The sequence below is a fragment of the Eptatretus burgeri genome, chromosome 7 (assembly GCF_056783735.1).
Source record: "Eptatretus burgeri isolate ZD-2024b chromosome 7, Ebu_testis_v1, whole genome shotgun sequence".
Classification (NCBI taxonomy): Eukaryota; Metazoa; Chordata; class Myxini; order Myxiniformes; family Myxinidae; genus Eptatretus; species Eptatretus burgeri.
In genome coordinates, this window is record NC_140967.1 from 109,234,538 (window position 1) to 109,262,146 (window position 27,609).

A 27,609-nucleotide genomic window follows, 5' to 3' on the forward strand; every position below is an offset into this window, starting at 1 on the left:
TCACTCACTACACACCTTCGGCTTTGGAGTTACAATGACAGGTAAGAGGAGGTTTTGTTAACAGGTGGAGGTCTTTGGAGAGAAACCATGACCATCCAACCCAATAAACTGAATTGATATCCAAGCAACTTCACCGAGTTCATTGTGTAGAACAAATTATATGGATAAAAAATGTGCCATTGCCTCAAGGGTTGCAGTTCGCAGAACCGTCACAATACTTTTACAGCCAGTGAATGTTGAATGGTACATGTTTTTTGTCGGTATTCTAGCATGTAACCTCCTTTAACTATAACAGTGTTTAGTTTGATCTCTTCAGTTATGAATGAAAAATAGTTTCTCCATAAATCATAATTCATCGAAATGTGGCTTTATTGGAAGGTGGGTGAATACCTGTGCAGGCCACTGTATCTTTGTGTATCAAATGCAATAACTCTGCAAAGTTGTGTGTATCAATCTCAATTCGACCTTTCCTTCATTCCTTGCCTAAAAAATCCAACTGTTAGAGCGTTTCTTTCCATTCTCTGGATTCGCCTTTACTGCATCCACCAAGAGTTGTGTTAAATTGCATCTCTGACCTAAAACTTTTAAAAACCCCTGTTTGCTATGAATGTTTGCTTTCTATCAACCATTCTTTTTTTCCAACTTCAGTGCCAACTCACCCCTCTCACCCCTCACTCTCAAAGCAACCATCCCATTCTTCTCCCTCCACCCTCCTTCTCACCTCTCTCAAAAACTCCCCCCTCACCTTTCTCCCACCATTCATCCCCTCACTCATCATTCTCAAAGTTGCCCCCCCCTCTCATCCACAAAGCTGCCTCCTTCCACTGCCCTCTCACCTCCATCCCTTTACTCCACCTCCTAAAATCCTCAAGTGCCTTCTTCCCCCTCTCCTGTCCTCCCTCTCCCCCAGTACCAGGGAGCCTTTTCTCCCCCTCATCCGGCCCCCTCCCTGAGCTATTCTGCAATCCCCCACACTCTTTCAACAACCCTCCTTACCTACCCCCCCTCGTTCCTTGTCCTACCCTCCCTCTTCATTAAAAGTGTGGACCTCAAATATCGGGGGCCTTCACTCAAACCTTTCAGATCTTTCCATACAGGTTGCCACTGACAAACCAGACATAATCTGCCTAACAAAAACTTTCTTCCCCCAAGACGAGTCTGACTCCCAAGTATATCTCCCCAGTTACTCTCCTCCGGTTTGACAGACCTGAACCTCGCCCTGGTGGAGGAGTTGCTCTCTTCATCAAAGACTCTATTCCTCACTCTACACGCACTGTCCTCACTCTCCCACACCCCCAGGAATACCTCTGGCTACGGCTTCCCTTCCACTCCCACCTCATGTTTATATGTGTACTGCACCGTCCACCTAACAGTGATGACTCCATCTACACCTCACTATCCAAAAACATGGACCAACTTCTATGTTCTCATCCAAACTCTCTCTTCCTCGTATGTGGAGACTTCAATTGTCATCATGCCAGTTGGCTAGGTGTGGGTACGTCTCTCACCTGCCATGGCACCTCAGCAAAAGCTTTCTGCGACTCATTGGGACTGACTCAATCGGTCAACTTCCCGACCCGGATCTCAACCAATGGTCCTCCATCTCTTCTGGATCTGATTTTGCCAAATTTATCTGACAATATCTGCTGCTCTTTCTCCGCCCCAATCGGTTCTTCTGACCACGTCCTTGTCAAAGTGGACATCTCTCTGGCTGTTATCAGAGAACCACCTCACCGCCGTCGAGTCTGGCATTTCACTCAAGCCAACTGGCAGGGTCTCCAAGCAGCCCTCAAACTTATAGACTGGTCTCCTATCGCTACTTTCTCCAACATCAATTCATCCTGGGAATTCTTTCAAAGAAACTTGCTCTCCCTCATGCACAGATTTATCTTCTCTCGTCTTCAGTTGTCCTACCCTTCCTCCCACCCTTGGTTCACTGAAGCTTGTGGTGAGGCAGTTGTCCTGAAACAACTTGCCTTTGCCTCATGGAAAGCAAACACAACTGAGCGCAATCTCAGTTCCTTCCACAAATCTCGGAACAAGTGTGTATCTACCCTCAGGAGAGCCAGAAAACAACATCTTTCTCATCTCAAGTCTGAACTCTCAAACCTCTCTCCCTCCTCAAAATCCTGGTGGCGTCTAATCAAATCTGTTTCTGCTGTATGTTCCCCCTCCATCCCCTCCCTTACCTCAAATGGCCGCACTGCTGATACCGCACGTGAAAAAGCTGAATGCCTAAACTCGGTGTTTGCAACAATCTTGTGTCCTAAACCCATCAATTTCTCTACCCACCTTACCCAGTCGCACCCAACTGTCCCTGGACTTTGTGTCCTTTTCTCCTGACAAGGTGGAGAGCTTGCTGTCAAACCTCGACTCGGATTATGCAACTGGTCCAGACGGCATCAGCCCACGTGTCCTCAAAGCCTGCTCTTCTGCTCTTGCTCACCCTCTTTCTGTTCTATTCACCCTCTCATTTGCTCAAGGTCATCTGCCATCTGCTTGGAAATCAGGAAACATCACTGCCCTGCATAAAAAGGTGCAAAAACAGATCCCTGCAACTACAGACCAATCAGCCTTCTATCAATCATCAGCAAGGTTATGGAATCCATCATCGCTTCAGACATGAAATCCTTCCTCTTCTCCAATGGCTTGATTTCTGATCATCAATTTGGTTTCAGACCAGGTCACTACCCTGGATATGCTGCTGCTGCTCTCCCAACAATGGATGGAAGTCCTCAATGCCAGGCAGGAAATTGGAGCCGTATCCCTGGACATATCATGTGCTTTTGACAGTCTGGCACCCTGCCCTACTCACCAAACTCTCCTACCCTGGTATCCAAGGCCATCTCCACTCATGGCTTGCAGACTTCCTCTCCTGTCACAGTCACCGTGTGGCCCTAAATGGAGTTCTTTCATCCCCTCTTCCTGTCCAGGCTGGAGTTCCTCAAGGTAGCGTTCTGGGCCCTGTTCTTTTTCTGGTTTTCATCAATGATCTCTCTGACTCTATGGAAAATCCTCTTTATCTCTTTGCTGATGACTCCACCCTCTACCGTACCATCTGTCATCCCTCAGATTGGCAAGCAGCAGCTTCTTCGCTCTCTGCAGATTTTGGTAAAATCACAAAATGGTCCAAGACATGGAACATGTCTTTCAATCCGAACAAATCTCACACTCTCACCATGTCTCTTCGAAAGGACCATTTGGAAACCCCCCCCCCCATCTACTTTCTCAACAATCCTCTGAAGAAGTCCTTTCTTTCAAGATTCTGGGTCTCACTATCTGCCATGACCTTTCCTGGGAAAGCCACATTTCAAACCTGGCCTCCAAAGCCAGTCGCCGACTGGGCATCCTCTGTCAAGCAAGTCCTTCCTCGGCCCACCTGAACTCCTGACCAAATACAAAGCTTTTGGCCGAAGCCTGATGGAGTACTGCTCTCCCCTCTGGGCTGGTGCTCCCGCCTCTCACCTTTCTCGGCTTCACAGAAACCAAGGCATTTCGGATCATTGGCATCTCCTGCAATGAGGCTGAGTCTTTAGGCCTCTCACTCAATCACCGCAGGTTGGTCGGTGGTCTTTCTGTCTTCTACCGTTTCATCTCCAGCCTCGCCCCCCCCTGCTCTCTCTGCGATTTGTCCACCACATTTCCACAGGGCACTCAAGGTCTGCCAACAACACCCTTCTGGTAAAACTACCAAAATCACGAATCACTGCTCATCTTCACTCTTTCATTCCTCTTTTTTCCCGCCTTTGGAATAAACTCCCTCACTCTATTCCTTCCCATTCTTCCCTCCAGGCCTTCAAAACATCTGTTCTCCAGCACATCTTTTCTACCCCCGATAATCCACCCAAACCCCCCTCCTTCAATTCCCTGCTTTCCTTCCTGAAAGTCCCTGTAATGTCCATCTTCTATTCTCTATGTTCCCCGTCCCATCCCTCTCCCTTCCACAGATCTCCTAATGTCTCTGTTCCCCACTGTTTTGTCCTTCCCACTCCCTCCCCTCTTGTCTCATGCCCCCCCTTGATGTGCGTTGTGTGTTAGCTCTCACACGAGCCTTGACAACGTATACAAAAAAAAAAAATTCTGGTGTTTCCTGCATTAGAATTGTCATCTTACATGTTATTGCACTTTAAAAAGTCAGCTTGCACGTGTTCATTAATACTATATTCTCTCCATTGGTGTAGAGGAAGTACAGTTGAGTGCAACTAAGATTCAGGCAGTGCAACGCCCAGGCATGTTCGAGTATGGACAAGTGCCATTTCCTGCTCACATCCACTCTCCTGATTCTCTGCATGCTGCACGGTTGCTCCCTCTCCGGGACGATGACGTATTTCTTGTCACTTATCCTAAATCGGGTGAGTGCTTAAAACATCAAATACAAGGTGTCCCAAAAGTAACCTAGGCATTTAGAGATTAAATACCATTTCTGTTTTTTAATGATTTATGATTATTTTTATACCAAAAGAAAATTTACAAAATGGAGATAAATTTGCTTTATTTATGAAAAACGATGCAGCTTCGATGTCCTCCATTTTCAGCTTCGCAGAGACTGGCTCTTTCGACAGCATTTTCCCTAACAGCGGAAAATAACTCCGGCTGAAACCCTCGAATTCCTGCACAGTTGTTGTCCTTGAGCTGCTGAACTGTATGGGGCTTTTTGATGTATACACGCTCCTTTACGTAACCCCAAAGAAAATAATCGGGAGGCATCAAATCAGGAGAACGTGATGGCCAAGAAATTTCTAAATTTCACGAAATTATTCAGTGTCCAAAAATTTGCCTTCGAAGCTCCACCGTGGCTCGTGCCGTGTGGGCAGTGGCTCCATCTTGTTCAAACCACATCTCAGGTTTATCCTTCACTGCAGGACACACAAAATTCTCGAGCGTGGCTCGATACCGCTCACTAGTGACCGCCGTTGCACTGCCATCCTCATTTTCAAAAAAAACAAGGGCCGATAATCCTTTCCGACGTTACACCACACCAGACAGTGCATTTGAGAGGATGCAACTCACGCTGATGAATAGCCCTAGGATTCTCTAATTCCCAGAACCTACAGTTCTGCTTATTCACAATACCGTTCAAATGGAAATGAGCTTCATCGCTCATAATCAGTTTATGAACAAATTCGTTTTCTTCATTGACCAACCTCTGAATTTGGACTGAGTAATTTAAGCGTTGCCGATGATCAGTCGGTTTCAACTTTTGCACCAATTGCATTTTATATGGGTACAGGTGCAAATCGTTTCTTAGTATGTGATACAGTGACATCCGAAACATCCTCAACTGGTCAGAATGTCTGCGGATCGATGTTCTTGGTTCTTCTTGAACACTGTCCAGTACACTTTCACGTTTAATCTGCGAATGGACTGAACGTGGTCTTCCAGGTCGTGGCAAGTCACTTACTGATCCATATTACTGAAAACGTTGAATCGACTGACGAATCATGAAATCTGAAGGCGGTGTTCTGGCATTGAAGTGTCGGCAGTATGCTCTTTGGCTGAGAATAATTGATCGATGAAATTTAAAATAAAATCCCACGATTTTGGTTCTTTGTTCAGTTGTGAATTTTTTCCATTGGCAATTTCCAAATGTTAATCTCGATTCTGAAAAGAAAAGAAAAACAAAATATTAAAAAACAAATGTTATTTAATTTCTAAATCCCTGGGTGCCTTTTGGGACACCCTGTATATTGGCTCCTGGATCTATAAACATCATAACATGTTTATTATAAGGAGTTCAGGGATTCGGCCAGGGTCCGTTCAAACGAGTTACCATTACATAAACACTGTCTGGTGTCATTGAGTGTTGGGTCCCTTCAAGATTTTTTTTTTTCCTCCATTCAAGATTCAAGGTTAAATCGACATTGAGTTAACTGGGCAATAGTTGGGCCCAACCAGGTGAACACAGAAAAGGTTTGGGTTAGTGAGGGTTAATGGGGGTAATAAAGATCATGGTTGAAGATTGGGGATGACATGAGGTTGTGGTACACTGCATGATTGAAGTCTTGTAGGTAAGAGTGGGAAAGAACAATCTCTGGAAGGCAGTTCCAAGATGGGAGAAGCAAGAAATTAAAGAGCTGATGTGTGCGGTCAGCCTGGATTTTGGAAGTTTAACCAGGAAGGGATTATTGGAAGAAAGTGTGAATCCTGGAGTGCCTGGGGATGGTCGGATGATTGTGAGAGCAGACAGAGCAATATTGAAGAAGAGGCGGTAAAAAACTGAGATCACTGACCAGCAATGGACAATATGAAAACGACAGACCTTGTGCTTCGGCCTCTTCATTGGAGATTCCAATTATGTTGAGAATTTTAGATTCCACAAAAATCCAGGAAAAACAGGTGTGATGTTGGTGTCAGCCCATAGCAGAGAGCAATTCTCCATTGAGCTATGGACAAAGGCCTTGTCGACTGATTTTACAGGAAAAGGCTTGGATCAACAGACAGTGTCCCACCCCTCTCCATTGTCCACTTTCCCCTCCCCTCTGCCTCTCTCATCCCTCTCTCCCTCTTTCCCACCCCTCTCCTTCACTCTCTCTCTCCCTCTCTGACTCCTCCTCTCTCCCCTTTTCCTCTCCCTTTCTCTCTCCAACCTCTCCCCCTCCCCCTGCTTCCCCTGAGTGTGGCATGTATGAATCGGATTTGGAATGAGCCGACCCGTGGGGTGCAAAGGTCACTGCATGTGCGAGCATGCATGCAGGCAGGCCTTTGACAGGTAGATAGATAGCATGGGTTTTAAATGCTCCTGCATGGATGACAGGCTGAGTCAACCATACCTGGTGTTCATTCAACGACCTAATAAGGGGCTTGAATTCAAGACCCTCAGATCTTAAGCCAGCCACCTTAACCGTAAGGCCCACACCAGGCCTGGTCCTTTGGTATAACAATATTTATTTTATCAGAGCATGTTCAGAAAATGTAAAAACAAAAATATTGTGTTAGTTGTTATCCCTTTATTGCAGCATATATAAACATCCTGGTAAATGTATGTCTGGTGTCTAGATATACTTGGAATGATACACCAACAAGGCATTTTCACCATTCTTGGTTGTATGTTTATGATCTTTAGTTTTCTTTTGGTTTTGTTAAATGCCATGTTGAAAAATTGTTTTTGACACAAATGGACATTTTTCTCACGAGGTGGAAATATGAAGTGACGAAACAATCAATGTCAGTGTGCCTTGCTCTTTAAGTTGCTCTTGTTCAGGAAGTAAATTGTATGGCACTTGTTTCATGACAATGAACAAAAGGAAACTCTTCGAGGTTAATGTATTTACGATCCCGAAAACCATTTATTCATCCATTCACTGCATGGATGCATTCATTGCTTCTTTGTTCTTTCAGACTATGTATCTTGGGCTCTTGAGACAGAAATGTTTCCTGACATGCAATTGATGCAAATGGATCCATAGATATATTCTTTCCAAATCCTTCATTGACCAGACTCGGTGGCGTAACGGGTTGGGAATCCACCCTGAGTCTGGAGGTCAGCAGTTCAAACCCCAGCTGAATCATACCAAAGACTTTAAAAATGCTTCCTTGCTCAGCATTTAAAGGATAGAGCACATCCAAACAACATTGGGAAGGCAATGGCAAGCATGGTGCTGGCTTAACGGTTAGATGGCTGGCTTAAAATCCCCGGATCTTGAGTTCAAGTCCTTGTTAGGCTATTGAATTAACACCAGGGAGGATTGACTCAGCCTGTCATCCTTCTGAGATCGACAAAATGAGTACCAGTGTACTGGTAACAAGGGCTGTTCCCCCATAAAATGATGCTACTCCAGCTTTGTGCTGCACAGGAAGAAGGAGGAGGAGGTGGCAATGACAAACCACCTCACATAATCCTTGCCAATAAACTGCTTTGGCAGCACCAACGGTTGCTAAAGAGTTGAAACATCAAAATAAAAATAAGAAATCCTTTATTACATGGATATGCCATTGCACATAATGTGAGGAGGTGAAATTTCAAAGACAAAAGATACAATAATCGTTCATTAAAAAGGAGGGGGGGTAACAGTGGAGTTGGGGACACAGAATCTGAAAAATCTACAAATTCTGCATGAAAAACGGCAACCACAAAACCACAAAAAGCAGAATTTTTTTCCCCAACACTACTTTTTTGATGACTCAGGTTTTTTTAACTTCAATGACTATGCTGGGTTGTTTCACTTATCGGACCTGATATAGGGAGATAACCTTCTGACTGTACTTTCAAACTCAACTTATAGATTAGCAATGATCCCCAGAAATGGACTAAGTTTGATATCCTTGCAAATGAAATTACTTGGGAACAATGACGTATATTAATTGGTTGATGGAATATAATTATTATATTTTAGAATCAAGATATAAGAATTTCAAATGAAAAAATGTCCATGCTCTACAGCCACACAAGTCCAACTAAATTAACATATTCCAATTACATAATCCTTCCTGCTACATAACTTACATTTTGCTTTAAATTTACATCATATTTGCTTAACTTTTTATTTTATGAACATTTGTGATCACACACTTCAAAGGGATACTCAGCTTGTATTTTAAAAGATTGTAAAATAACACTAGATATAATCATTCATACTCTTTATTTAAGGGTTTTGAGGCTGACCAACTTTTTCATCAATAATTTAATTCCCATGTTTATTTTTCAGTCAGCACGTTCATAAAGTTTCCTTGAGGCATTTACGAGTCAAGCGCAGTGTTGACTGGAGTCACATCAAGATCAGGTTAGTCGATGCCAGCAAATTATCCCCGAAGTGAAGGTCATCAGTGATCCAGAAGGATTTTTGCAAATACTCAGAGTAAGACGTTAATTCTCTTAAATAAATAATTCTCCTAAATTTTGCAAATACTCGTAGTAGCTTGGCTTTCGAATGCTTTAAGTAATCTAACTCCACATCACTGCTACCTTCAGCCAGTGCTAAAACTTCAACTCCAGTGTCTTTAATACTAAACCACAACTCACAAATCTGATGTGGTCATTCATGTGAACGCAGCAATACTTTGCCTTTGTGGGTCCATAACTGGCAGTGAAACTCGTGTGATGGAAAGATCCATTTCAAAGATAATCCAGACCCATGAACAGTGTGAAAGCAAGAGCAATGAAAACAAATTGTTGGGAAATTCATGAATGCTGTATTTTCTGCTTAAGGGCACATGGTGTTTTTTTTTTTTTCTCATGTTTTTCAGTAATTATCAAATCGTGTAATTCTAACTTTTTGAAGTTTGAGTTTTAGTTTATTTTTCATGATAAGAGTGGACTATGGAATTGCCCAAAATATTTACAAACGTTTTATTTGTGATATGTCCAACTGTGCTCCCAGAAATGTGACTGCTGAATAAATGTCTCCAAAATATTTTTTCTCCATCCAAAGTTCTTGGCTCGTGGAGGAGCTAAATGACAGGTTCATAAAAAGAAGGGCAACAGGTTCACAAACTACAAAAGGACAAGAAAGATGGATATCTGCAAGGAGGAAAGGAGTTTTAACATAAAACGAGCTACAAATGGTGTGGAGAGGAAAAGAATGAGAGAATCAACGAGTGTCGTAGAGATCATGCATATATATATATATATATATATATATATATATATATATATATATATATATATATATATATATATATATATGTTGGTGATGGGTAGGGTATATGAAAGAAGGAAGTGAGGAGGATGAGACAATAGGCACAGACAATTCCATAATTGGGAGAATAAAAGGACAAATTAATGCAGGTGAGCAACTCGCCTGGACTTTGGAAGGGTGAGTGGGTGAGGGTATCTTGACCTGCATCCTATTTTAATTAACATCTTCATCCAATTTTAATTAAAAATCATATCCCATTTTAATTAACATCCACATCCCATTTTATTTGGCATAGCATACAAATTTAATCAATATCTGCATCCTTTTTTGAATTAAAATCTGGATCCTATTTTAATTGATAACTACATCTTATTTTAATTAACATATATGTCCCATTTTAATGAACATCCTTATTCTATTTTAAATAACATTTGAATCCAATTACAATTAACATCCACATCCTATTTCAGTTAAAATCCGGACACTATTTTAATTAATATCTGCATGTGATTTGAATTTACATATATGTGCTATTTTAGTGCACATCCACATTCTTTTTATTTCACATCCTCATTATATTTTAATTAACGTTTGTATCCTGTTACAATTAAAATATGCATTATATTTTAATTAACATCCATGAATTTTTTTAGTTAATATCTGCATCTCATTATAAATAACATGTGCCATCCGCATTCAATTGTAATTAACGTTGGTATTCTATTTTAATTAACACCTGCAACCGATTTCGATAAACATCCACATTCTATTTCAATAAACATCCTCATCTGATTTTAATGAACATCCAATTCTCCCTCAATTAGCCCATCACCCGCACAGCGGAAGATCGTGTGTGTGTGTGTGTGTGTGTGTGTGTGTGTGTGTGTGTGTGTGTGTGTGTGTGTGTGTGTGTGTGTGTGTGTGTGTGTGTGTGTGTGTGTGTGTGTGTGTGTGTGTCTGTGTCCAAGGCCATAATTTTTTATAACCATTTGAGCTTTTGTCATCAAATTTTCATCAAAACCTTATGATGAGAATTTGGACAAGACAAATTAATAATTTTGTTAAAATATTTTTCATCTTGTATATTATTTCCGAGTTTGTGGTTTCGTGTCGCGCTAGCTTCGACTTTGTTCTGCGCTCGAGTAACGTGATATTCGGCTTACATAATCTCAAAGACCATATGAGGTGCATGGTATAAAAAAAGTAAATAAAATGGTTCTGAAACAGTGAAATCGTATTCTATTTACTGCATTAAAGTAAAATTACTACTGATACTCTGCATCAGTTCCTTTCTCAAACACACCCACCCCAACATGTCACGCAGAGCGCGGGTTATGCTAGTTATTATTACGAGCAAATACAACCCATCGCTTCGCTGATGGGAATATTGAGGAGGGAGGGTAGGGTGAGGAGAGGGGAGGGAGTGAGGAGGGGTGGGGCAGTGAGGAGGGATGGGGGAAGTAAAGGCATCGTGAGGGGAGGCCTAGGGAAGGCAGCATGAGGGGAGGGCAGGGGAAGGCAGTGTGATGGGAGGGCAAGGTAAGGCATTGTGAGGTGAGGGTTTATCCAGACGATGAGTATACTAAGGTGTGGTGGGGGGAGGAGAGAGGGAGGGGTGGAAGAGCAAGGAGGTAGAGACACCAAGGAGGGGTGGGGGAGCGAGGAGGGGTGGGGGAGCGAGGAGGGGTGGGGGAAAGAGGATGGTTGGAGCAAGGGAAGGCAGCATGAGGGGTGGGCAAGGTAAGGCAGTGTGAGGGGAGGGTCCGTCTGGATGTAACCACTATCCGGAAATAACCACCGTCCATACGCATATGGAGATAACCACCATGCAGACATAACCACCATTCGGACATTACCATTGTTTGGATACGCGCGGAGATTAACACCATCCAGAAACTATGGAAATAACCACTGTCCAGGCACATGTGGAGATATCCACTGTCCAGATACATGTGGAGATGACCACCACTTGGATACGTGCAGAGATAACCACTGTCCGGATATGTCAGATACATGCAGAGATAACCACCATCAGGATACTTGTGGAGATAGCCACCATTCAGATGCATGCTGAGATAACCACAATCCAGACATTACCAATGTCTGGAGATAACCAGAATCTGGAAATAACCAACTTCTAGATACTTGAGGAGATAACCACTATTCATATACATGCGGCGATAACAACCATCCAGAAACGTGTGGCGATACCTTCCGTCCTGATACTTGTGGAGATAACCACCATCCAGATATGTGTCGAGATAACCACCTTTCGAACATAACCACCATCTAGACATTTGGGAAGGGGAGAAGAGGAGAGGAAGAGGAGAGGGGAGGGGAGGGAGAGGGGGAGAGGGAAGGAGAGGGGGAAGGATTCCAACAGATGCAACCTCCAGTTTAACAGCACACACATTAATGAATCGGCCTGCCTGTGAAGCACCATGATGACAGTTTATAGCTGGGTCAGGATTTAAACACAGGCTATTCAACTTAGAACGAGCTTGCGTATCTCTCAGCTATCCTGCCGTGATGTTAACCAAACGTTTCATCTTTTTTTTCTTTTTTTGGAGTTATCGATGTCGAAGTGACTGGTCGTATAATGAAAGAATATCACACAAAAGGAGGAAATTGCACATTTTTAGCGAGCCAGGATCAATGCAGATGAATGTCTCCTGAACAATGTTCAAGTCGATCGACATCCAGTATTTAGTGACAGTGCGAATTTTGTAGAGCGCTCACCAAGTGGCTTAAGAGCTCCGACAAAATGGTTGATAAGGAAGGACTCAATTGGCAAGTGATAGCAATCTCCGAACCGTCATATTAAACACACACCCTCCCAGAGACACCTGAAATATCAAATATGTCCAAATTGAACAAATGAACACGTTTTAGTGGTCAGAACTGCTGCTAAATTTGATTGTGGAGCTTAAATTTTGTAATTCAGCTTAGCTTAAGAGATTCTAGAGGTTATGGCATGTGCGGAAATGAAATAAAACCATGAATGCTGGCATATCCAGGCTTTAGAAACATTGCAATGTACCCAGCAATTCATAGCTATCATGAACAGGCATTCGATAATATGAGTGAGGAAAGTGATTGAAAAAAACTTTATCGTTAAGAAATCGTTGCGTCCTGTTCAAAGTCGAGGCATGGTTGAGCAGACCAAAAACCATGGTGGCTTCAAATGCCGGTGAGGTAACCTAGGATATGCCTTAAGAACCCAGAGAGCGAGGTGGTCGAGGGTGGCACCTGATAAATGATATAATTAAATAAGGCCGTTAATTATCTTCAAAAGGGGTGTTTTAATTAAACCAGACACCCAATTTTCAGTTATGCACTCCCTTGGAGGTCCCTTAGTGTTCCTGTAAAGTTTCAGGCTGCTAGGTTTCATGGTTTTGGAATTATGGAGGACACACACACACACACACACACTTATTGTTGCGGCCATGGGAACCGAGACACCAGCTTGTCACTCAGGGGGATTTGTCCTCAGTAGAGCCGGACCTGGGACCACTGCTCACAATTAACGTTATGGTACAGTGGGTTGTTTTAAAACCACGAACGCCACCCAGTCAACCACGAGTTCCAGTGTCCACCGTCTAATTATGCCGTTTAACTTGAGGTCACATGGTTACCTGAGCGGGGAGCGCGCCCTCAGCAAAGCACCAATGTTATCTTGATGAGATTTTAATTAGGGCGGCCGAGCATTTTAATCGCTGGTGCTTGCCGACTATTTTTGGTCAAATCTGTGGTAATTACCTCCCAGTCTATCTCGGTTTGGACAATGCTCGACCAATGGAAGGAAAGGACAAACACGGACAGGTTGCAAATCAACAAATTATTTATTAATAATAAAATAAGTAAATACAAATAACTTTATTTTCTGAGGTAAATAAAGAATAAATTTCAAAGCAAAATCAATCAAAATGCCAGAAAAGAGACAAAGAGCAGATGCTTATCGGGGGTTGACTTACTTACAGCTAAACACAGACATGGGTACCCAACAGATCATTCAGGGGGAGGGAAAGCATCATCTCGCTCACCAGAAAGTCGTCCGTGAAGTGAAAATGTCCTGAAATGTGTGCGTGCTTGTCACGTCTGTCGCCAGCACCCAGCCTTGCCATGCACCCTCTCCCGAACAGCCTTGAACGCCAGTCGACGTCTGGAGGGCACCAGGATCATCTGTCGCGGGTTTAGACCCTGGTGTTGTTGGTTGACCGACCCGTGCCTCACTTGTTGGCGGCACTGCTCACAGCCACACACGCACCACATGCTCGCTTGCCCAAGCACTGGGAAGGACGAATTGTCTGGTCAGACACCCGCTTCTTGCTCGCTTCTCAAGCTTACTTCTCGTTCTCTTCTCCCTCCCTAGCTTTCTTTCGCCCCACTTTCTTCTCTCCTCTCTTGCCCTTTGCTTTTTCCTCTGTCCTTTGGCTTTTTCTCTTTGCCACTTTTCTCTTCTTTCGCTTTTTCTTCTCCCAGAACATACCTCCTGTTCATCTTTATATCTCTGCGGGAGCAGTCCGCCCCAAGCTCACCCTGCCCCACTAGCGCACGGTTACCATGATGACCTGTGCACTCTCAAAAAAAGGCGGGCATCAGAGCTCACGAAAGACTGTTGCTGAGGAAGAATGGGGGGGTGGGGGTGGCCTTCAGAGCTCGTGAAAGAAATGTGTGTAAACGTGTCTGTCGTAAAGAAAAAAGCTTCCCGTAAGAGAGGGGATCTATCCTTTACCCTTCTCAACGCATCACATTTAAGATCCCATGAGACATGGGGATGGAGCTAATCTGAACATGTATTTTCATGAAATAACTGTCTGAGCACCTGGATGTGTAGATGCATTCATCAGACCGGATTCTGAAATCCGTAACATAATTTTAGATACACATCTGATTTAAATTAAAATCCACATCTTACTTTAAGTAGCACGTGCATCCTATTTTAATTGACATCCACATTCTATTTCAATTAACAAGCCTGGTGTTGGCGCAGTGGTTAGGGCAGCGGTTTGGGATCCAAGAGGTCCTGAGTTCAAGCCCCGTTGGACCACTGAATTAATACACCAGGGGGTTGACTCAGCCTGTCATCCTTCCGAGGTCGGTGAAACGAGTACTAGTGTACTGGGCTGGTGTATACCCCGGTTAAAATAGGTGTACCATATCCCTGTGTCGTAAGAGGCGACCAGGGTTGTGTCAGGAAGGGCATCCGGCGTAAAACATGTGCCAAATCGCAATGCGGATCATACGGCTGATCCGCTGTGGTGACTCCTAACGGGAGCAGCCGAAAGAAGAATAAGAAGAAGATTCTATTTCAATTAACATCTGCATCATATTTCAATTAACATCCTCATTTTATTTTGACTTACTTGACCTAATTGCATAGGGCTATGGTTACCCCTCTAAATCTGCATTCCAACCCATTTCCTCCACCACTCTGTCGCCCGCCCATCCTTTCAGCCATCAACAGAGGCATCCCCGCATCCTTACGAATGTTGGCCTGCCACCATCTCTGGTCATCTACCTGGCCTCGGATTGTTGTCAGTCCTGTACTCCTCATGTAGACATGTCTTTGTTTGGCTTCTGACCAAATGTCCGAACCATTTGAGTGTCTGGACTTGCCAACATGAGTTGTTGTGCTCTCCACATCCCACACTCGCCAAACTTCCTCATTTCGGATTCGATGGATATGCATACCATTTTATCTTTACATCTGCATTCTATTTTATTTGACATATGCATCCTGTTTTAATGCCTAACCATGAAGCCATTAATGTTTAATGTTAATGGCTTCATGGTTAGGGTGGTGGGCTTGGGATCTGAGGATCCTGAGTTCTAACTCCCACTCAGCTGTTGAATTATTACCAGGTGGGGTTGATTCTGCCTGTAATGCTTCTGAGGTTGGCAAAAATGAGTGCCAGATTGCTGGTATCCTGTGTTGGAGTGGTGACCCATCCAGGAGACTGTTTAGACAGCACCAATGATCTGCACCGAGTGTGGTCCCGATGGATGGACGGATCCTATTTTACTCAACACTCATGTTGTTCTTTTTCTTTTTTAAATGAACATCTACATTTTATTTTCATTAGCATCCGCATCATATTTCACTTAACGTCACCTCCCCGCACCCCCCCCCCACCAGACACCCGTAACCAGAGGTCATAACAACTGGTAGAGGAGTAAGCTCTATGGTCCTCCCCTGGGCCTCCTCATGGAATATGTTGATGATCTTCTTGGTGTTAGCTTCAATAGTTTGCATCAGTGTTTTATTTGTAAACTTTCCACCATTTCGTTTTCCCATTAATTGCTTTTGATATGGAAATATAATTTCTTTTTGTTATCATACCCCTTTCAGCTACAATGCCTTTGTCCTCTCAGGCACAACTTGGCTTCAAGAACTCATAAGTGTCGTGTTGGCTGAGGGTGACCCAGGCCCAGCCTTGGTCGCTCCAACATGGGAACGAGCACCATGGTTAGAACAGCGAGGATCAATAGAGACGATCATGGCCCGCACATCGCCACGTGTCATCACCACCCACTTGCACCGTCATCTTGCACCAGAGGGACTCAGCAAGGGCCAAGGGAAGGTGAACTTGGGTCAAGGTTGATGTTTGGGTTTTATTCGATGAAAAAAACAAATTGGATATTTTTTTATTTTTGTAGCTTGTAGCTAAGAGTGTTTTTTGTGTGGCTGGTTCTATGTTTTTTATGTACTTTGTCTGCCAGGTGGTGTATTTGGCAAGGAACCCAAAGGATGTCGTGGTATCTTCTTTTCACTTCCACCATATTGCATTATTTTTAGAAGAATCGGGAAGCTGGGAAGATTTCTTCCAAAGATTCCTCGATGGGAAGAGTGAGGCTGGGCCAGGGTTGAAGCCAATACCATATCTGGATGTACTGTAGTTTAGTGACATATTGGGTTAAATGTGTAGTTAGAATCAGAGCCGAGCTGTGCCGGAGATTTGGTTAGAGTTTGAGTTGGAGCTAAGATTTGATTCGAGCTGGAGTGCTAGCCATTTATTTGCCGAGCTGAATTCGGATTAAAGCTTCAGTTCAAGTGAAGACTTGGTTCGAGTCTGAGTTAAAACTAGAACGTACCTTGGAAAGAAATTTAGTTGTTAATGTTGTGTTTGGTTTTGTGTTTGGCAGCAATGCATGGTTCCTGGTTTGAGCATGTCCTTGGATGGTTGAAATCGGATGAAAATTCAAACTTGCTTCTCCTTACTTATGAGGAACTTCATACTGTGAGTACCATTTAGAACATGCAAGTATGTTGATGACTCAGAAGATTTACACAGCACGCAATACCAATTAAATTAAAAACCATTTTCAGATTTTCCCATAAATTACCCAAGCACTGCGAAGGGTCTTCAAGTTTCTCGCGTTAATTTCAACGTACTGCTTTACTCCGTCTTTCTTTTCATCATCATTCATCAGCACAAAAACTCATTCAAAACAGAGTGAATGTATGATTGTGATTACATATCTACCACCAGATTTTTTTTTCTTCCAAAACATGGTTTACATAGTTGTGGAAGACAACGTATCTCTTAAATTGACAACCTAGCACATGGCATGACTGTAACCATTGAGGATTTGCCATGTCTTATGACCAAGAAGAGATTAAGGAAGGAACTTCAAAAGGATTGGATTCATGTTTTCTTAAGGGACACAACCTTCAGAAGTAGAGCATGGGAAGGAATGCCATTCGAGTAACCCTGTGCTTGTGTTAATGGAGGATACAACCAGTCAAGAAGGGGACCTTAAATACCAGAGCTTGTAAAGCATCGGTGGGTCTCAAATGCATTGCATTGTCCTGCGAGGCACCCTCACCTTTTGTTTGAAATTCAAGGTATCCATATGTTAGTGATATAGTGGAAGAAGCATGTTCAATAAGCTAACATAAGAAGCTGACTTTTCTGTCGTTAAGTCTTGACACCCTTATTGTCGTTAGAAATAGTTAGTGCAGATGGGTGACCATGTAAAATAGCATGGAAAGAAAGGAAGATATGGCAGATGCAACGGACTCGATGAGGAAAGCATGAATACCGTCAGGTCCAGTTGTTATAGAGGTGTCAAGAACTTTTCATCTTAGCAGAAGTGAAGTTCACATGCTGGAGAAAGCAGTTTGCAATCAGGTGGCAAAATGGGAACAAAAAGGGAGAGATTGAACGTCATTATCTTATCAACAACAAAAGTGTCAGACAGTCTGCCATGTCTCTATCAGAGAAACTGCACACAAGTTTGTTCAGGAATAATTGAAAGGTCATATGTTTTGGTAGCCATATTGGATTGAAGAAAAATGTTAAATAATGCTTTCTCTGGAACCGCTTAATCAATCGACATAAAACTTGAAAATTACGATCTCGTAGTGATGGGGAATACATGTTTTAAATTTCAACTTCATCGGACACATGGTCTGGCAGCCAGAATTATAAAAAAAAATTGGTTTGGGTTCTTTTTGTTTCTTTGATTTTTTTTTTGATTTCAATAAGTCTCACTTGGCTGTGCCTGGATGGGTTTGAGGGTAGAGGAGTAGCAGCTGAAACACGAATCCTATCCAGGTTCCTCCTGACGACTTCATCTCTACTTTTTGCTTGTTTGGGTTCCTTCTGATGTCTCCAATGCAAGACTGAACCTGTTTGGTCTTCCATTTGATTTGAATTAATTTTTTTTTATCCCATTCTAAATTAAATTGAATAATAAACAATAATAAATAAAAAAACCATGGGTGTCAGGGTCAGGTGTCCGATCAAAGCAGGACTTCTTGGTACCCGGTAATCACTGCCAGCAGTTATAAAGTGACTGTTCTAATTATGTCTCATTAATTACGCCACATAAAATACACCACTGAAAACTACACAAACACCACACAAAGCATGCCTTGGTGAGGGTTTGCAATCTCTGATTGCTCTTTTTCTTGTTTCTGAATGTTTCCAGTACACCTGCAGGTATGCGCAACATATTGTAATGGTGGTCACATCGGACGAGTCGCCAAAATGCTCCGAAACAGATTAAGGGCCTTTCTTCACCTATAACAGTTTCAATTGGACCGCCAGGCAATGGATAAGGCATCATGCAGGGCACGCTCGTCACCCTGGGTTCCGAATTCAAGATGGAATCTGAGCGGAGATTCTTAGCTGACGAGGAACTGAATTCAATGATGACCATTAAGCGCTCCCAAACCCGAATATCCTTGAAACAGATTTATAGCTCTATCAGCTATTCCGATCGAATGAATGCCACCATCTGAATAACTGAAAGATACACATTGAATTTAAATTGTGTATTGAAATGGGGAGGGGATAGAAGGAATACAAACAGTGTTAATGACACAGTTATAAAAACCCAAAATACATTCCCTGGGGATTCATACGGATGGGATTGCTTAATTAACCGATCCTTAAGGCCTTAAACATATGACAGAAGACACAATGGAGAGTAACATGACACCAAGGAATACCTGCCATGACCCAGGTGTGAGTCACGTGGTCCGACCGCTGGCACTTGGCTCGCTGGCCTCGACTATTCCAAGCGACGGGCCACACAGCACTGTGGTAGATGGCCGGAGGGTAAGGGGACACCATGGCCGAGAGTGTGATCCACCCCATCACGTATGAACGGCCTGCTTCTCTGGAACCACTTCTCCAGCAGAAAACCAGCTGAAGCTCTCCCTCAAAGAATGAGCTCATCAAAATGAACTACGAAGTGCCACTTCTCTCGGGGTGCCCTTTTTATTGAATCACCTGTTGTGGAATTTTGTTGTTAATCGACTCGGTGTAAATCCTACTACTCAATCTGTAAGAAACAATTAATTCACTGTCCACAACGAAGAGTACATTGCAGAGAACATTTATTCTTTCATGGTACCACGGAGTCCAAACCACTGAGATGGTAAACATCCACAGTGATTTGCACTAAGCTAAGATTACATTTCCTGGCATTTATATGCTTTTGTGGGAGTTGAGGGGGCTGATAAGCATTAGCCAAAAGAACTCCAACTGCAATACGTGTCCACTCGGTGAAATAATCATGGCAATAGTTGCAGTGTTATCAACCAGGTCACTTTGTTCCATAGCAAGACATTCCTTTTATCAACATTTAGGTCAAATGACTCTTGGGTAAAGGGAAACATAACTGACAGCCAATTTGATTTATAGCATAAAAATTAAATTTATAAAGCACCAGCAACAATTATAATTGAGAGTACATTACTATAATTATTTTCTCCCACACACCCGATGCCCCACTCAGTAACGTTGACTTGAGTTGCTTGCTCAGCACAAATTAATGGAGTTTTGTTGGTCCCGTCCCACCACCTTTCGACTATACTCCAACGTTCTTGATGTTGGAATGGCGCCTAAACTCATGCCCGGTAGGTGTCGTAAGATCGCGTTTCCTTTAAACTTTTTAACATACGCAAAAGACACGACAGATTATAATTAAACATTACATAGTGGTGAAGGAAAAAATAGTGGGAGCAGGAGGAGTGGGGGATCATAAACAATATTGTGGCATGGGGAGGGGGGGTGGCGATGACGACTTGCTTTCTACACAATTATTGATGTATATTCCTCTTTCAGTTTATTTGACCACACACTGACACGAAAACATGAATTAAAGGAGATAACTATTCTGATCTGTGAATATTAGCACTCAGAAGTCATTTCCACAACAATATATTATTACCGATATTGTCCGGATTTTTATTTTTTAATAATCCTAAGTTCCGTTCTCTTGTGTTCAGAAGTTCAAGTACCAGCAGCTCTCTTTGTCCATTTCATTATTTTTGTACTTTGGTTCAGAAAACATTGGCTTAATTTTTAAGTTTTTTTTTTCTTTTTTTTAAAGAACATTTTGAGCATAAACATTGTATAAAGCAGTTGTGGTGTTGAAAATGTTCATAAATTCTCGTTCCATGGTGAATTTGTGGGACAAGCAGAGTACCCGCCCGATGGGCGATCTTGTTCCAAGCATGCAACATGTTCTTCTCATGCGTACCTTTATTTGGGTGGTGTATAGGCAACTGACATCACTACACAGACAAAAAAAGTATTATAACCTGGGTTAAGAGCATGAAGCAAAAACATACCTCCTGCTTATAATTCTAAAACACCTCGCTGTACTGGAAAACGTGGGTTCAGGAATACTGCACTGTAAATGGTGGAGAATTGTAATACCCTCTCCCACCTGGAGGCAGCGCTACACAATACACATTTACATAGGGAATTAGCATCTCCCCCCACCCCCACCCTGACCCCCATGACAACCAGCAAAGAAAAACCACCCCAATACACTAATTGGGGTCATGCTACAATGCATAAATCAAGAAAATGACCAAACATCAAAATTTCAAAAATGAAGTGAAAAGACCTTGGACATTGAAGAGATCCGAAATTGTTCCAGTGATCATTGGAGCAACGGGAATGATGAAGAAGAACCTTACAGAGATCTTGAAAACCATCCCTGGGAATATTACTCGGTTGTAATAGGTTAGGAAACAAGTTAACTGCAGTTGGAAGCTGTCTGGGGCTCAGTGACGATCCTCAAAAGAGGCCTCGGAACAAAACTTTGAGAACAAAACTTCACACCTTGGTCCGTGATTCATGACTGCCCATGCCAAAATGGAGGTGGACACTTCGATACCTAGGAGGAGTCCATTCCACTTTCTGAAACCCGCATATGGAGATAACGAATAACACACACGTGGAGACTTTAGAGACCTGGGGTGGGAGCATTTAAAACCCACGCTATCTACCTGTCTACCTGTATGCATCCCTGCTCGTACCAGCAGTGACCTTTGCACCCCTCCGGTACACTCACTCCAAATCTGATTCTTACATGCTACAGTCCCCTCAACAGAGGGGAGGTGTGGGGGTAGCAGGTGGAGGGGGGAGGGATGGAAGAGAGAGGTAGAGGAGGGGTGGGAGATAGGGGGTAGGGGTTTGAGGGAGACAGAGGTGTGGGATGAGAGCTGTGAGAGAGGCAGAGGGGTGAAGAAGGAGAGGGGAGAGAGTGATAGAGAGAAGAGAGGGGGAAGGAGGAGATTGATTCTGGCAGATGGCATACCCAGTTTAACGTCCATCCGAGAGATGGCATACAGATTGATGAATCACTCTGCCTGTGAAACACCGGGATGACAGTTTATACTGTAGCTGAATCGGGATTCAAACCCAGGCTACACTGCTTAAAGCGAGCATGCGTACCTTTCTGCTTTCCTGCCGTGGTATGGCGATTCATTATTTCATAACAACTGAAAACATGTTTTTTTTACTCAATGTAATCATATAATTTATTTTGCCTTCTACCTCCGGTATCGAACCGCAGTATCACCATTGAAACTTGAAGAACGCGTGCCAAGTGGCTTCACCACGCAATGCACGAAACGGTTGAAGAAACTTTTAAAAACCAAGTGTTTCATTTTTATTTGTATTTTTCGACGCCGAAGTGACGGGTCATATAATGGAAGAAGAAAAAGGGGAAATGGCGTGGAAAATAAAATTTCACATTTTCAGCGAGGCAGCCGCCGCCTGTTGCACCGCAGAACAACACGTGGTCAATGCAGCAAGTGGGCCATGAACTTTGTTCAAGTCAATCGATATAAAGTATTTAATGTCAGTGCAAATATTATAGAGTGCTCACCAAGTGGCTTAAGCACTCAAGGAAGCACTCCAACGAAACGGTTGATAAGGAACGGCTGGCTTGGCAACCAATGATCGGTCATATTAAACACGTCCCGGAGACGCCCAAGCAATGTGCAAATTGGAGAAATAAACACTTTTTTTTTAGCATTGGAGCTGCTGCTAAGTTCGATTCTGGAGTTCAAATTTTGTGATTTGGCTCAGTTTAAGAGATTCTCGAGGTTATCACATGTGCGGAAATGAAATAATAGCACGAATGCTGGCATCTCCGGGCGTTTAAAAGCATTGCAATGTATCCAGCGATTCGTAGCTATGATGAACAAGCATTCGATGATGAGTGAGGAAAGTGAAAAAAATACTTTATCATGAAGAAATTGTAGCGGCCCCTTCCAAGTCAAGGCATGGTTGAGCAGGCCAAAAAACATGGCGGCTTCAGACTCCAGTGAGGTTACTAAAGTAACGCCTTAAGACCCCAGAGAGTGAGGTGTCCGAGAATGTGCCTGATAAAGGATAGAAATCATTTTCAAAAAGGATGTTTTAATTGACCCAAATACCCAATTTTCAGTCGTGCACTTCCTTGGAGTTTTCTTAGTATGCATGCAAAGTTTGAGGCTGCTAAGTTTTATGGTTTTAGAGTTATGGAGGAAACACACACACACACACACTGACATTTATTAGTATAGATGTTCAATATATGTAAGAGGAATTTTTCTATCAAAAGGTATAACCTGATACTAATAAGCTAATGTGTAGCAATAGCAAGCATTCTATTCAATAACATTGTACTTCACTGTGTGATGTTCATGGAACAGGAGTTTCGCACCAGTCTCCGTCGCTTGGCCTCCTTCCTGGGACGGCCGCTCGACAGCGCGGCTGAAGAGATGGTTTCTTCCCATTGTTCCTTTGCCAAGATGGTCACCAACTGCATGACAAATTACTCGCTGGTTCCTCATTCGTGGATCAATCACACCCAAGGAAGATTCCTTCGTAAAGGTGCTTTGGCATGGTGGAACAATAATTAATATTTTTGTTATTGCTAGTATAGCTTAGTGGCGATTCTTGTTTGTATTATGCAGTACTGAGCTTGGAGAAGATTATTCTACAAACTCCACTTGAAATACTCCAGATGTATTGGCAAACAATGCAAGGCCTCAATGGCAATGTGATTGGATGTTCGCTGCAACCTCAACATTACTTGCTGTGCGTGTTTAGTGGTGGTAACAATGGTCTCTGACCTCTTTGTGAATATGGTCACCAATTTTTCTTCTGACCTTGTTTGGAGAATTATTGTAAAAAATGTTTTCCTGTCACTCAAGTGAAGTTTGTGTTTGCACTAGCAACCAATCAGATAACTTGATACAGGTAAAGCAAAATCAGCCATTGATACAGATGGAGAAAAATCAGCCGTTGATACAGGTAGCACCAAATCAGTTATTGATACAGGTAGAGCCAAATCAGCCGTTGATACAGGTAGAGCCAAATCAGCCATTGATACAGGTAGAGCCAAATCAGCTGTTGATACAGGTAGAGCCAAATCAGCCGTTGATACAGGTAGAGCCAAATCTGCCGTTGATACAGGTAGCACCAAATCAGCTATTGATACAGGTAGAGCCAAATCAGCCATTGATACAGGTAGAGCCAAATCAGCCGTTGATACAGGTAGAGCCAAATCTGCCGTTGATACAGGTAGAGCCAAATCTGCCGTTGATACAGGTAGAGCCAAATCTGCCGTTGATACAGGTAGAGCCAAATCTGCCGTTGATACAGGTAGAGCCAAATCTGCCGTTGATACAGGTAGAGCCAAATCTGCCGTTGATACAGGTAGAGCCAAATCTGCCGTTGATACAGGTAGAGCCAAATCTGCCGTTGATACAGGTAGAGCCAAATCTGCCGTTGATACAGGTAGAGCCAAATCTGCCGTTGATACAGGTAGAGCCAAATCTGCCGTTGATACAGGTAGAGCCAAATCTGCCGTTGATACAGGTAGAGCCAAATCTGCCGTTGATACAGGTAGAGCCAAATCTGCCGTTGATACAGGTAGAGCCAAATCTGCCGTTGATACAGGTAGAGCCAAATCTGCCGTTGATATAGGTAGAGCCAAATCTGCCGTTGATACAGGTAGAGCCAAATTAGCCGTTGATCCAGGTAGAAACATTACTGCGACATATTCCAGCACTCTTCCCTCCAACACTAATTGACTTAAGGTCGAGTTGTCTAAGTACTGTATATGCCTGCTGTTGGCTTAATGGATAGTATGGTGGGCTTGGAATCCTCGGATCTGAGTTCAAATTCCACTCAGCTGTTGAATTAATACCAGGTAGGGTTGACTCTGCCTGTCATCCTTCCGAGATCAGCAAAATGAGTGCCAGCATGCTGGTATCATGTGTCAGAGTGGCGACCCACCCAGGATTGTTCCCAATAGCTAAATGAGACTGCTGAGGCAGCACAAACGCTCTGCGCAGGGTATGGTCCCAATGGATGGATGGATAGATGTTTTAGTATACGTGAAGTCAAAGTATAACTGACGATTTCTATATTTATAATTCGATCAGTTCAATATCAATGATTGGTTTTTATCAACTGACAGTTGATGAAGATGTGCTCACCACCATGGGAAGAAAAGTAAATGTGACGTTTCGGGTGTTCGTCCTTCGTCCCTCTTACTTCAATGTCTGAAACCCAAATTTCACTTTGCTTCCCACGGTGGTAAGCTTACCTTCATCAACTCAAAGGTGATACACCTATCGTTCGAAATGTCGGGAATGCAGACCTAGCCTTGCTGTGACAAAGACTGCTCTTCCTCTAGTTCAATAACAGTTCCCCTTTCATTCAGGAGTTCCAGGCTGTGTGCTATTAAAGGCCGAAACAAGTAGCATGAAAGTGTCTTCATGTCATACAGTATAATATAATGCGATGGGATGGTAATCGTGACTGTGTATGGCTGATCAGGTGTGCTTGGTGATTGGAAGACACATCTGACCATCAATCAAAATGACAAGATCGAGTGTGAGTTCCAGGAACGCTTCACCACCTGGTCTGATGCCAAGTCCTTCGGTGCCAGGATCCGCCTCGAGGGTTGATCGAGACAAACGTATTCACATTGACAACCACGATGACTCATGTTAGTTATGTCGTCACAAACAACCTTTTACCCATTGACTCCTCGATTGATGTGTTTGTGGAACAAATGTTGAGCTTGACATGATGGATGGATAAATGTGCTACTGGCTCTGAAATCCCTCAACCACACGTCATTATGAATGATTTTTGGTGTCTTTGGTTAAGTTCATGACTCCCTACACACTCGAGTTGGTTAAATATTTGGTGAAGTTCACGACTCTGTGTTCACCAAAATGAGCGGATTTATTGGGTCGCCAAAATAGGTGACCCTTACTGTCAGTAATTCTGTCTGTTTGTTTGTTTGGATGTTTGTTCGTTTGTCATCAGCATAATTGGTAGTAAACGTGGGCCGATTTTGACCAAACACAGGTGGTAGGTCCATCTTATGACCTAGTGCTATGGAAATTGTGATGGTTGCTAGGGACGCTTTGGTTCCCTAGCAACAACCGTAAAACCTTCAAAATCGGTACCGTTCACGCGAAAATAATTCCGAAAGCCATTATCCCATGTAGGGTTATGAAATTTGGCACGAATGATCTACAGGTGATGCTCTATCAAATATATTCCGGTTTTTGTGATATATGGAATACTTTACCCGCAGCGCCCCCGACAATTAGGGTATGTGCGAAAATTGGCGAAAATTGAAGGCCCCCTAGCGACCAGGTGAGTGCATCGATACGAATGAAACTTTGCAGGTTCATGGTACGCAATGAGTACTACAACTTTGCTCAGGACATATTGACCGATTTCGCTTAGATCAGGGGTCAAAGGTCATCAATTAGTGCAAAAATCGATAAGATGCGAGAGCTGGAGGTGCCTTCGCGCCGAGTGCTACTCCTCCTAGGGTTATTGTCGGATGGTCATGAAAATTCACACTAATCGTCTGGAATACATTGTGCACAAAGAATCGAGCCGGATTTTCCATTTATATCTTTGTTCACCCACAGCACCCCCTCGAACTTTGGGGATTTCCGATATCAAACCGCATTTTCGGTACTTGTCATTCAAATTGATACCGAGTAGTTATCAGTAGATGGAACTCGATGAGATTTGGTATGCATAATCTTAACGTGATTCTCGATCCACTATATGACATCCATTTTGTTCTATATCTTATAGTTTCCAAATGGTAACCCTCTCAACTTGGGTGTCCGAGGGCCGTTGAGCATTCCCGCTGAAAATTCAAAGTACACTAGCTCCAAGACGGTTGAACCGAATCGAATGAATCTTTACGTGCTTATAGACCGTAATGAGTACTACAACTCTGCTCGTTTGCATCATGACCTATATCGAGTAGGTCATTGGTCAAAGGTCAATAAGTGCATTTTTCGGGCGAAATTACCATTCAAGGCACCCTTGCTCCTACACGGATTAACCGATACTAATGAAGTTCATAGGTACATAGTACTCAGTGAGTACTACAACTTTGCTTCAGGACATATTGACCTATCTCGGCTAAGTCAGGGGTCAAAGGTCAATGAGTGCATTGTTCGGGCAAAATGACCATTCAAAGCCCCCTTGCTCACACACGGGTTAACCGATTCGATTGCAATTTCGTAGGTACTGAGTACTAGATTAACTCAGATCAGGGGTCAAAGGTCATCAGATGCTCGGCGACCCATGGCTGCTGACCGGCTTGTTTATTTATTTGTTGATTTTCATTTACCTTTTAAAAAAATTTATAATCCATGGCTTGCTGTCTGGTGACGAAGAAGACTGTCGCAGCACAGGTAATGAGCAGCCATTCATTGTTGTCGTCACACCTGCGTCACAGATGGTCACAAGTTAATTTTTCATACATCACACGTGTTCGAGTCATATCTCCCGCACTAGTTAATTTGGTCATTTTTCATTCCTGAAGTGTTAATATGGCCGCCAGTCAATGTACACTTTTAAATCCCACACCATTTACGAGTTTGGGTGGTTTTAATATCCACACCAATTATTTGGGGTTGTCTCAACATGTGCACCGCAGTTGATTCAGGTGGTTAAAAACACCCTGATTGGTGAATTTTGGTTAAATTGGTTATTTTAAAACTCCACATGCGGTTCACCCGTGCGGTACTTCGACTCGCACCAGTTAATACGCCATCTTCGAAATGACTTATGAATTCTAAACGAGGCTGTGTGTGTGTGTGTGTGTGTGTGTGTGTGTGTGTGTGTGTGTGTGTGTGTGTGTGTGTGTGTGTGTGTGTGTGTGTGTGTGTGTGTGTGTGTGTGTGTGTGTGTGTGCTCAATTTCGATGAAACTTGACCACAACCTTCATCAACCGTGAT

General features: G+C 43.1%; 1 protein-coding gene across 1 annotated transcript; it reads left to right on the top strand.

Moving 5' to 3' along the window:
• LOC147024075 (sulfotransferase 2B1-like) lies at positions 1-25,750 on the top strand. Its single transcript, XM_085890265.1, has 7 exons — positions 1-41; positions 4,182-4,352; positions 15,951-16,159; positions 16,299-16,425; positions 16,722-16,816; positions 23,026-23,206; positions 25,163-25,750. The coding sequence occupies exons 1-7, from the start codon at positions 35-37 to the stop codon at positions 25,291-25,293; spliced, it is 921 nt and encodes a 306-aa protein (XP_085746391.1). The 5' UTR covers positions 1-34; the 3' UTR covers positions 25,294-25,750.
• Positions 25,751-27,609: the final 1,859 nt, after the last annotated feature.

Coding starts and splice junctions, on each gene's coding strand:
- LOC147024075 (XM_085890265.1), top strand. Junction 16,160..16,298: donor TCAGCAAGGGCCAAGGGAAG/GTGAACTTGGGT, acceptor TTTGTCTGCCAG/GTGGTGTATTTGGCAAGGAA. Junction 23,207..25,162: donor AGGAAGATTCCTTCGTAAAG/GTGCTTTGGCAT, acceptor ATGGCTGATCAG/GTGTGCTTGGTGATTGGAAG.